Source organism: Ursus maritimus, unplaced genomic scaffold, assembly GCF_017311325.1.
Source record: "Ursus maritimus isolate PB19 unplaced genomic scaffold, ASM1731132v1 scaffold_9, whole genome shotgun sequence".
NCBI lineage: Eukaryota > Metazoa > Chordata > Mammalia > Carnivora > Ursidae > Ursus > Ursus maritimus.
The window spans coordinates 4,495,189-4,507,623 of record NW_024427107.1 but is presented as its reverse complement, the minus strand read 5'-3'; the positions used below and the strand labels follow the sequence as shown (position 1 = coordinate 4,507,623).

General features: G+C 38.3%; 1 protein-coding gene across 1 annotated transcript in view; it reads left to right on the top strand.

Annotated features, from left to right (window-relative positions):
• PXDNL (peroxidasin like) overlaps positions 1-12,435 on the top strand; it is a 450,345-nt gene that overhangs the window by 308,743 nt on the left and 129,167 nt on the right. Inside the window, exons 5-6 of the mRNA XM_040625808.1 lie at positions 4,728-4,799; positions 10,730-10,801. Coding sequence (XP_040481742.1) covers positions 4,728-4,799; positions 10,730-10,801 — 144 coding nt within the window. The remainder of the gene's footprint in view (positions 1-4,727; positions 4,800-10,729; positions 10,802-12,435) is intronic.

The window sequence follows — 12,435 nt, the reverse complement described above, 5'->3', positions numbered from 1 at the left end:
GAGAGAATCATATGATTTTTGAATTTTTCCTTCTGGATAAAATCTAGGACACTGATCGATTTGCAAATGTTGAACCACCCTTGCATCCCAGGAATGAATCCCACTTGGTCATGAGGGATAATCTTTTTAATGTACTGTTGGATTCTATTAGCAAGCATCTTGTTGAGGATTTTGGCATCCATATTCATTAGGGAAATCGGTCTGTAATTCTCCTTTTTGAGGGGGTCTTTGCCTCGTTTGGGGATCAAGGTAATATTGGCCTCATGGAATGAGTTTGGTAGCTTTCCTTCTGTTTCTATTTTTTGAAATAGCTTTAGGAGAATAGGTATTATTTCTTCTTTGAATGTTTGGTAGAATTCCCCAGGAAAACCGTCCGGGCCTGGAGTTTTGTTATTTGGAAGGTTGTTTATCACTGACTCAATTTCTTCATAATTAATTGGCCTGTTTAAGAAATCAATTTCTTCCTGTTTCAATCTTGGTACTTTATAGGTTTCCAGGAAGTCCTCCATCTCTTCCAGATTGCTTAATTTATTGGCCTAAAGCTGTTGATAAAAGTTTCTAATAATCCTTACAGTTTCATTTGTGTTGGTTGTGACCTCTCTTTTTTCATTCATAATCTTATTAATTTGGGTCCTTTCTCTTTTCTTTTGGATAAATCTTGCCAGTGGTCTGTCAATTTTATTAATTCCCTCAAAGAACCAGCTTCTAGTTCTGTTGTTCTGCTCTACTGTACTCCTGGTTTCTAATTCATTGATTTATGCTCTAATCTTGGTCAGCTGCTTCCTCATGCATGAATTAGGCCTATCCCTCTGTTGCTCTTCCAGCTTCATGAAGTGAGAATATAAAAACTGCATTTTAGATTTTTCTAATCTTTTGAGTGTGGCTTGGATGGCTATGTATTTTCCCCTTAGGACTGCCTTTGCAGTATCCCATAGGTTTTGGACCATTGTGTTTTCATTCTCGTTGGTCTCCATAAATTGTTTAAACTGATTTTTGACTTCCTGGTTTATCAAATCATTCCTGAGCAGGATGGTTCTTAGTCTCCAAGTGTTTGAGTTTCTTCCAAATTTTTCCTTGTGGTTGAGTTCCAATTTCAAAGCGTTGTGGTCTGAGAATATGCAGGGAATAATTTCAGTCTTTTGGTACCGGTTGAAACCTGTTTTGTGCCCCAGAACATGGTCTATTCTTGAGAACGTTCCATGGGCATTAGAATAGAATGAGCATTCTTTGGTTCTGGGGTGTTGTGTTCTATATATATCTATGAGGTCTCCCATAACCTACATTCTTGCGTGTGGATTTTTTTAAGTCCAGATTCTATTTTAGCTTTCTCTTCTACTAACCCATCCTCCAATTTGCTGATATGTTCTTCTGCCTCATTCACCCTGGCTGTCAGAACCTCTAGTTTTGACTGCATTTGGCTCATAGAATTTTTAATTTCTGCCAGATTCGCTCTCATTTCCACCCTTAGAGATTCTATATTCTCATTAACATTTTCGTTAATACTTTTTTCAAGTGTACACATCATCTTGACCATTGTTACTCTGAATTCCATTTCTGATAATTTGTTTATATCCATATCCATTAGTTCTGTGGCAGAGGCCACAGACTCATTGTCTTTTCTTTGCTTGGGGGGGGATTTCTCCTTCTCGTCATTCTGATGAGGAGAGGTTGCGGGGTTGTCTAGAGCCCAAATTATTGACCAAGACCCAGGCAGTGCACACTTGTTTTATAGGGACCTTAGGGATATGGGCTTCTTGATTTGATTTTTCAGCCTGCCTTTTGGGGGAGGGGCCTGCTGCGCTGATACTGAGGCAACCCTATTTGGGTAGAGTCTCCATGTCCCCTGGGAGGGGAGATGGAGATGGGCACTCTGTGAGCTGGTATTTCCAGGCTTTTGTTCTCTGGCGGCTTTTCCTGGAGGTTTGTGGTGCCTCTTCTGAGAGTCAGAGCAGCAATGGCTGAATCTCAGCCTCTGTTTCAGAATAGAGGGATCACAGACCGTTCTCCATTGATGTTCTGGCCACTTTAACTCTGTTTCTCTTGGTGCTGCTCAACCCTGCAGCATCCCGGGATGTGTGCCCCACACCCGGCGTCCTAGCCCTCACTTCCAGGGCTGGTGCGTCTCTGTCCTTTCTTTTTCTAACACCACCAGCCGCCAGCCGCCCTCGTGCACTCCAGAGCTCCCGGTCAGTCTGGTTCCAGTGAGTGCACCAGAGCTCCATTTTAGTCTGGTCGCACACAATCCTGGGCTCACAGTCTCAGTCTGCTCTCTCTGGGGTGCCGATCTTCAAGTCCGCCCGCTCCCCTGTACAGGTGGCTACTGCTTCCTGGCTCCCGAATGCAGCGGCTCCCTCCCCCTTCCATTTATCTTCCGATATCTGTGCGCAGTTTCACGGCTCCCGGCTTCGTACCTCAATACTCAGCGCTGGAGATGTTCATTTGTAGAGATCCAGCTGTATCTGCCCGTATCTCAGGCTGATTCAGTGGATGTTCAGGCTGGTATGGTACCTATCGACTCAGTGGACCGGCTGAAAAGGGGGTCTCCCACTCCTCTGCCATCTTAACTGCTCCGAAATTGAATCTTGATCCCAGCAATTCCAATCTGTGCAAAATTGAGCAAGTACCTTAACCTCTTTATATCACGTTTTTCCCATTTAAATAATGGGGGTATTCGTAAAATTCATCTCACAGCATATTTGTGAGGATTAAAAATGTTGTGAGGATTAAAAAAATGACTAAATGCATGTAAAGTACACAGAACGATAGTGTTTGGTGTTGTTACTATTATTATTACTTAGTTCATGCTAAATTTGAAGCCCTAATCAGCATTTATTCACAGTCATCATGAAGTGTCCCTTTGCACTCTACGTTAGTAAGCATGGAATCTCAATGATGCAATGCACTTCATTTGGAAAGAAAAATCTTGTAATTGACCTCTTTCCAAATCTTTTGTCACTGTGGTCACTGAAGGTCCTCTCTCTCTTTCCTCCCACACTTGGTCTTACCCCATACACCTCATTCCCGCCCCTTCTTTCTTGAATTCTTCCAGACTCTACCTCTTCCACTGTATGCTAGACCAATTACATAAGTAATGATTTTCAGAGGACAGCGTGTGGTATGTATGTCCGAGTGTGTATGTGTAATATGAAGAACAAAGACAAAGTTGTTTTATGCAAATATTAAGGCAATTATGTCTTACAGAGTGTCATTGTTGTAGCTTTTATAATGAGTGCAACCCTTGGAAGGAATTTTGTGACCATCAACCAGGATGCCAAATTTTAGAGAGTGGGAAGGTACAGCACTGCCTCCAGGATCCAACCTAACACAGTCTGAAATTATCATTCCTTTCCAACTACATCCTTTTCATTCTATTTTAATTATTATGCTTTTGCATTGGTGTCTAAAATGCTCATCCTGTAATAATGATTTTATAAGAAAGGAGCCTATGAATGAAGTAGAGGTGTTTCTTTTCCTTAAGATGTTTTTATTTTTTCTTTCAGAAGTAGTTCTAATTGTGGTTAAATAAATATATTTAATGCAAACATATAAAATATAAATCTTCTCTTCTTGTGTCCTCACTTCAAGTAAAATAACTTTCTGTTGACTAAGTCAAGTGCAATTTATGTGTTCTGTTTGGACATAATTCAGTGTGAGACTTGGTCTGTTCTTTCTCATGGTGAATTTTGGGTTTGAGGTGCTTTCTGCAGACAATTCACAATAGACTGCTAGATGTGACTGTTGGTTTCATTTCAATGATTTTGGAAAAGCTGTGTTTAGAAGTCAGGTGCAAGGTGGATATTCAAATTTTTGTAGAGAAGTATGTAGCCTTAGCAGTGGATCTAAGATTTGCTCTGCTCAGCCCTCTGCTTTGAAGTCATGTTTCTCCATTTCCTCACAGAATTTCTGAGAGAAAGGGAAACCTTTCTATCTTCAGTTGCGCTGCTTGTTACTTCAAGAGAAGCTTTTCTGAAATGACAGCTTTGGAAATATCCACTGGATTGATTGCATAGGGGGTTACCAAGGACTGAAAAGGTCTAGTTCTAAATGGATTAAAAGAAGATACATTACTTTGTATATTTCCTCAGGCATAATTAATTCACTTCAAATATTCATCCTATTACATAAAATATGTCATTTTTTGTCTTCTCTAGACTGGAACTTTCTTTCTATCCTGAAATATAATAAGCATGTGGTCCCTTGTAATGTGTCTTATTATGATTCCAGTCTTAATTATTATTCTAGCTTAACTTTAAAAATTTTTAATAGGTAGGGGCCCCTGGCTGGCTCAGTCGGTTAAGTTAAGGCTCAGGTCATTATCCTGGGGTCCTGAGATTGAGCCCCAAGTTGTGCTCCTTGCTCAGTGGAGAGCCTTCTTCTCCCTCTGCCCGTCCCCCTGCTTGTGCTTGCTCTCTTTCACATGCTCTCTCTTCACAGAAATAAATAAAATCTTCTTTAAAAAATTTAATGAGTAGAAGGGTAACTTCACCAACCATGTAGCATCCTCCTACTCAAGAGCACGACCTAAAAGAAGAGATAACATTGAGTTACTGCTTCTGGATGCGCTTCCTTTTGGTTCCCTGTTGGAACATCAGGTTTAGGCCCAGGACTGTAAGAGGGGACTTGAAATATTTCTGAGCTGAATTTCAGCTGAAGCTATTGTTAATTCCTCAAACATTTTATTTTACTCACCAGCACAAGAAATAACCAACTTGTTTTGTGCCTTCCAGGTATATTCATTTCAACCAAATAGAAACACTACAGCCAGAGACCTTTGGAGACCTTCTGAAATTAGAACGACTGTAAGTGTTGACTCTTTAGACTCCTTTGCTTCTGCTTTACTTCTTCTGCTTATACAGTGTATTGACTGCCCTAGAGATCAGGACATTTTGTTGTAAGCCTAAAAAGCAAAGTCTGCGCCTTTGTACTATAAGATAGAGTTACTGTAAGCCATTCTATAGTTTGAAATCAATGGAGAAAAGATGAATAACCCAATTAAAAACAGGACAAAAACAATGAACACTTCATGAAGGAGGTAAAGCCACTTTGCAAACTTATGGCAGAATCTACCACAGTTAACCATACACATCCCCTGTGACCTTTCCATCCATTTCACTTCTAGTTATAGACACAATAGACTTGAACATGTATGCATGTGCAACAGAAGCGTGTTATGACAGCATCACTTCCAACAGCTCCACTCTAGAGCTACTCAAGCATCCAACAACAAAAGAAGAGAAATAAGTTGCTACATATTCATAAAATAGAAGACTATACAGCAAATATGGCTCTCAGAAACATTTTGAGCAAAAAAATCCAACCATTGAAAATTGCATAGTGTGATTTTGTTTTTTGAAGAAATTCAGAAACAGCAGAAACCATGTGTAATAGCTAGAAGTTAGACAATGATTACCTTTGGAGAGAAGGAGGTGATGGAGAACAGCAGGAGGGAGCTTCTGCAGTCTTGGTGGTTTTGTCTTTTTCTGTTTTCCCAGCTGCATTTGCTTTCAGGAAAGTCATCATGCTTCTAGCATGATGTGCGTACTTTTCTAGATGAATGTTATATTTAATAAAGCTTTATTAAGTAACAATGACAAACCAAAAGGACACTTGGACAGTCTCCTTTTGTGTTGCCTTTTATCGGATGAAGATACTCTACCCCTTCATTTCCTCTAGTACCTTATATTAACAAATTAGTTGTTATATTAGCAGAAGATATGGATTTTTTATGAGCAGAAAGAAAGTGCAGAATAATGTAGCTAAACGTAATCGGGAATCAGTTTGAATTAAAATATATCTGAAAAGAAATTGTAATTAGGAGTCTGTAGCTTTTGAAAAGGATGCCCTTTCATACTGATACACGAAATAGACCAGTAAAATTAAAAGATAAAAAGAGCTAATCAACCACTTTCCCATGCCATCACTCCAAACTTATTTGCATATAGAAGTATGGGAATTGTAATGCATGAAATTGCATTGTTTGGATTTGTATGCTTGTTTTGCTGAAGTCATGTAATGGAGGAGGGAGCTATACCCATTTCCTGCTCCAACAGCCTTGAGCAGTGAGTTCCACCTCAGCAAATTCAAGGTTTAGCATCATGATGACTAATAACCTCAAAAAACCTAAGCCACTGACTTTAATGTTGGGGAAAGTTTTGCTGATAAATAAGCATTGCTTTCCTCCATTGAAAACTGGTAAGGGGAGATTCCTGCTCCCCAAAGTTAGATCTGGAAGCCCTCACAGGCCCTATGACAGTGATGGCAACTCCCACCTTCTGTAGGGGGCTATTATCTTGGGATCCATGAAAAGTCTTGAAGGACTAGGGAACTGACCAAAAAAAAAAAAAAAAGGCTTTAACTTTTAGTTTCCTCCCTATTATGTAAATAAAAACTATATATACATATTTCTTGAAAGATCTCTGAATATATTAAGCACACTGTGTTTTTGTTATGTTTCTCTTTTTTTAGTTCTTTGAATTCCCCTACTTCTTCTGGACTTGGTTGTTCTTAGTTTTGTCTTGTGCTTTCTTTTCCGTGGTCCTGATTAAGCTCCTGTGCTTTGTGATCCTTGGTATTTATACTTGAAAATATTGGGTTGGAGGTTTAAGTTTCTCCTGTTCCCTTGTAGATAAGTCTGTTTTCTTCCAAAATTTCCCATTAGAGGTAATTTTAGTTTTGATAGTTGGGTGGGAAAATAGCAGATTTCTTCATCTAAAATACTAGAATGTGAAAGGAAAGTCTCCCTCTTCAGTTACTGCTCCACACAAAATCTGTTACTTTTCTTTGTTAATTTTTAAAATTTCTGTAGAGAAAAACCTATAAAAATAATAAGAAATATATATATATGTATAATGTGTGTAGATATACATATATAAATACACATATATACATATACATATATGTACACACACATATAAATACATATACATATAAACACGCATATGTATATATATGTAAATTTTTTTCCTCTTAGCATTTGACAGCAGCTACAAATTAATTACATTTCTCCATCCACATGTTCAGTTAACCCCATTTCCCATCCTGTCCCTCTACTCTGTTTGGTGTCTTGGGTCCCAAACAATCAGATTGTTTCTGCTTAATATATTCTATGGGCTTCTGCTTTTTCTGTTTTATCTTCCAACCCTCTTGCATGCATTTTGTATGTTTCCAGAGTTCACTGACATTTCTTATCTGTTGATGACCTTATGCATTCTGTCCTCTTGGTTGTTATGGGTTTATTTATTGTATTGACCATCTGGGCTATTATTTCAGTTGACTTCTAAAAGAGAATGAAGCAAATTCACATGCTTACGCCACTATTTTGAGTCAGAATTCTTTTCCCTATAACTTCGAAGTGTGTTTGTTGAAATAATATTTTAAATATTAAAATTAAATGGTTTTATTAAGGTACTTCTCAATTTATACAAATTTGACATGACTTTGTCTGTAACCACACATTCTCAAGTAATGTGCATTCAGCAGTAGCAGCAACAGGATACCTAGAATGGTTCTTTACTTACTTATAGGCTTTGATAAAAACCTCCATGTGTTGCATTCATAAATATCAATGCCTACCACTTGTGTGGAATATTCTTTTCACTGGAGGCATGATGCCAATACAGGCAAGTGAAGACCTGCATCTTCATCTTTCCTATGAAGAGAAGAATTAATTTGAGACTCCTGGCTCTTTGCCAAACTTAGATTTTTCTCCAGTAGATAAGCCTTATCTTTAAACAATAATAAACAATTTATTATTACATCACCAAGCAAAAAAATCTATACGCTTTTGGTGAAGCCACATGGGTTGAAATGTTCAAGCTGGTAATTTAGAGCTTGATGCACAGGCAGAAAATTGCAGTAATGCCTGTTAAAGTATACAAAATTCTGACTTTTTGTCTAATAATTCGTGGTTGGTTCGAAGAACCTGATAACTATGCCATTTCTCCCCAGGGCCACTTGCAAATTGCAAAGTGGTGAGACTACAGACATTCTTCGTAAAGCTGGATCCCTGTATTTATATTTTATATGCATACTGACCTCAAGAAGCTATAGTTTGTATATTGCATGGTTTTCTTTTAGAATCTTTAATGAATCTCTCTTTAAAAAATGGGAAAAATATATCAAGAGGAAGAAAACCTTGGTACTCTGTAGCCATAAAGAACATTCATGGTGACTAAGAATATACTTAGCTTTATTGGTTTGGAGAGAATACCAGCTTGAAACAACATCACACGGGATGCTTTATGGAGCAGCAGGGACTGGCATCGAGTCAACCAGCCTGGAAATGTCTTCTTTATCAGGCAAGCAACTCACTAAGCCAAGGCTTTATCAAGAAGCTTCCTCAAAGTATAGGATCTGAATATGAAGTTTTCTCTACTTCTTATAAGTCTCTTGGATTTCCAATGGATATATCTTGAAATGCTAACCTAAATTTCAGGCAGAAGATATACTTTTCTCTCCTCAGAACATTAATGTTGAAAAACTCATTCATGGCTTCATTTGTTTGATAACACATATATTTCTGTCACAAGAAAGAGATCAGTCTTTGTATCAATTTCAGTGCAATGGATACCGCTAATTTTCTTTTTAACCAAACATCTTTGACAGAAAACAGCAGCAAATAATTATTATATGAACTTTTCCAGTACAGGAAGAGGTGCTTTTTAGGTCTTGTTGGGAGTAGAGCAATCAAAGTGACACTTCCATAAGCAGAACTCAATAGACAGTCAGCAGAAGCATTTTGTAGATTAACTTCACAGAAGTTGGAAAGAAGAAAGAGAAAAAGGAAAGCACAGGCCTCAGTTTTGCACCCCTGCTGAACCGTACCACTGAAATGCTACTACTGTTTTAACGCTGTCACTGACATAGTAATCTAGGAGATAAATAATAATAATTATTATAATAATAAGCTCATTTTAGAGACAAAGGAACTGAGGTTTAGAGAGATTAATCTACTTGAAAACAAATAGTTATAGAAATAACAAGTAGCAATAGTATCTGATTTGGTAACCCCAATAATATGTATGACATAAACTAATGTTGAAATAACATTAATTTGGACATTTTGTCACTGTACAAAATGAGGGAAAATTTTTGACAATGATTTTTCAATATTTACATACCTTGCTTCAAAATCTGTGATGATGAAAATGGTTTGCATTTTTCTTGATTTGTTTTGCCTGTTAAACAATTAATTGGGTCTACTTGGCTTGGGAAATAGATAACATCTTTCAATCTCTGATTATTGATGCAATTTCCAGCCTTTTAAATATGTTAAGAGAATAATCAGCAACCTTTTTACTATTGTTATCACACTGGACTCTACTAGTTGTAAAATAGTGAAATAAGATTGTAGTCCAGCAAAAAAACACATGAATAAGTTGTCCAAATTATGTGGCTTTCCCCAAAGTTCAGCTGCAATGTACTACAAGCTACTTCTCCATTATTAAATTCTATTCCAATATCTCCTGAGATATGGATATATATATATTAGGGTTGTGGAGAATGAGAATTACTGTGTGTAACTTCTGCCTGTACACCCATCTTAACCTAACTGTTCACTGTTTATTCTCTAGTCATTGTTTCTGAATTTGATGAATTGGGTGGGGCAGGGGAAAATGGGTATAGGAACTAAAATAGTAAGGACCAGGAAAAAAAATTATATCTACTCAGTTGTGCATCAAATTCCAAAGCCATAAAAATATTTTGACTCCTACTGACACCTGTTACCTTAATCCCTAATAGATAAAATAGTTAAAATTAAGCTAAAACCATACATTGCTAGGAAAACATGATCAGATAATCTTATTTAATTTTGAGATGGGGCACTAGTCATAAATCAGGACGCGGAGGCTGGATGTAGCTAATTGTTAACATTTTCTACACATTATTGGATTATTTATGCTCATTTCCCACAGTCTTTGGAAATAAATGGCGTGTAGCTTTCCTCTGTTTTGTAGACTACTGTTTTGTCCTCTCTTCATACATGTGCTCTTTGTTGAATATGTTTTCAGCGGTGCTAGTGAGCAGATGAACCCTAGCTGGTGATTTGCTACATAGTTTCTCTCGTCACAGTGGCAAGAAGTGGTATGGCCAGGGCCCCGCTCAGGGAACCCAAACCAGTGCAGGACCAAGCAGGTGGAAGGAAGGGTAAAAATACTGTGGCCTGGGCCTCCTCCATGGGCAAAAGAGCCTGGGGATGTGCTTCCCTGTGATCTGCCTGGAGTGGGGACGTGGGCATGGATTTGAAAGGGAACAGGCAAATGCTCGGCTGAGCCAGGGACCACAGCAGCACCAAATGGAACTGTCGTTTAGCAAAACTGCTGCTGGCCAGCAAGTGAAAGTAAACAAAGGGTTGCCATCCGCGGGATCCAGTTAATCATGGTTCTCTTGCAGGCTGCTGCAGTCATACATTATTGTGCCATTCTTTTTGATGAATACATTCTCTACCTTGATATCCTGTGTGTTTAAAGACGTATTTCCGTGATTTTTCTCCTTAGCATTTGTAATCTCTAACTCAATAAAACCAAAAATTCAAAAAACCATGGATGAGAAAATACATGCATGTAAATCTTTAAAACCGTGCTTGCATAAACGACACTCTTGTTTTGTATTTGCCCTCTCTCACTGAAATACTTTTAGAAATGTATATGGATTCAATATTCTTTTTTTTTTTAAGTCTCCCAAAGCATCATTACTGTGTTGTGATTCAAAGTTATCTTTTGTTTTTCAGGTTTTTGCATAACAACAAATTATCTAAAATCCCGGCTGGGAGCTTTTCTCATCTGAATTCATTAAAGAGACTGTAAGTGAAAGCAAGTGCACACACACAAAAACTTTATGATTTTCCCCCAAATAAATAAGTCCCAAGCCATGATTTGCCTTTGTCTCCTTTGGCCATGAAAGATCATTGCAATTCTAGCACGTAAGGGAGAAAATGGTTTCGTTAACTGCAGAGTGATAGAGGACGCAGACAGTCTACCACGCTTTCATGTATTCTCTTAGAAGTGACATTCAAAAGGAATATTGAAGATAGAAGTTTCCTCGGTTCTCAGTAATTTCCTTGCTGGTCAAATCTAAAGACTCCCAAGACTTCCTTTTCCTTTAACTTTTATTTAAAAAGAGATGTGAGTAGTTCCAAAGAAAGTCTAACTCCTCTGGCCAGGCTTCAGAAGTTTTCCCTCGTTGCACGTATGGTTACTGGTACAGTTCATTTCTTCTACACCAAACAATTCAGAGCAAACCTCCCAATTCTGTTTGAGCCTCCAACTGCCTCACTTTTCTCTCTGCCTGTGTGAATCACTCGCCTTTACCCTGATCTGTCTCTTCAGCTGATCCCTGGGTATACTTCTGCATTGTTGATGGATTTGGGGTTGTTGTGTTTTCCCTTGGTAAGTCCCAGTTATCAGGTAAAAGTCCAATGTCCTGCTTCCCAGAGCTCTTGGAGGGCACAGAGTGGAAAAACCACAAATAAGTATCTCTCAGCTGTCTTGGAGGTCACGTTGTTGCTGGTGTCTTTCTGGTGTGATGTGCCCAGGTCTAGTTGATGGGCGACGGAATGTTAAGATTAAATAGATATCAGAACATCAGGGGAAATAAATGTGTGTTTAACTGGTGCCTGGAAATAATGCTTGGAATCATTGCATTGCAAGGATCATGAATAATCAGGAGGACCATTCATCCAGCCTCAGTCCATTTTATCCAGTGTGTATTCTCTGTCTACCTTCATCGCAGTTCTCACAGCAGATGCTACCTTGCAGTCTTTTCTCCTTGGACTGTGCTCTTTGTGCTCAGACCCACAACTACTTGATGATTCTCCTTTTCTGTCCAAATTTCCTTACTTCTCAGAACTGGTTGCACCACAGCCATTTGAAATAGTACGCACATCGATTCTTGTTTGTTGTTATAAAAGACTTTCTCTTTTAGAGCAGTTCACAGAAAGTACTGACACTTCCCACATACCTTCTGCTCCCACACAGCCTCCCCCACTATCATTCTCCACTGGAGTGGTACATTTATTGAAATTCATACCCCATAATCACTCATAGTCCATAGTTTATCTTAGGGTTCACTCTTGGTAGTGAACATTGTATGAGTTTACACAAAGGTATAATGACATATATCATTGCTGTAATTTCACACGGAATCTTTCCACTGCCCTCAAAATCCTCTGTGTTCCACCAATTCATCCTCTGCCCTCCCAACCTCTGGCACTAAACATTTTACTGTCTCCATAGTTTTGTCTTCTCTCGAATGTCATATAGTTGGAATCATTCAGTATGCAGCCTTTTCAGATTAGCTTCTCTAGTTTAGTAATAGGCATTTAAGATTCTTCCATATCTTTTCATGGCTTACCAGCTAATTTCTTTTTAGTGCTGAATAATATTCCATTGTCTAGATGTACCAGTTTCTTTATCCATTCACTACTGGAGCACATTT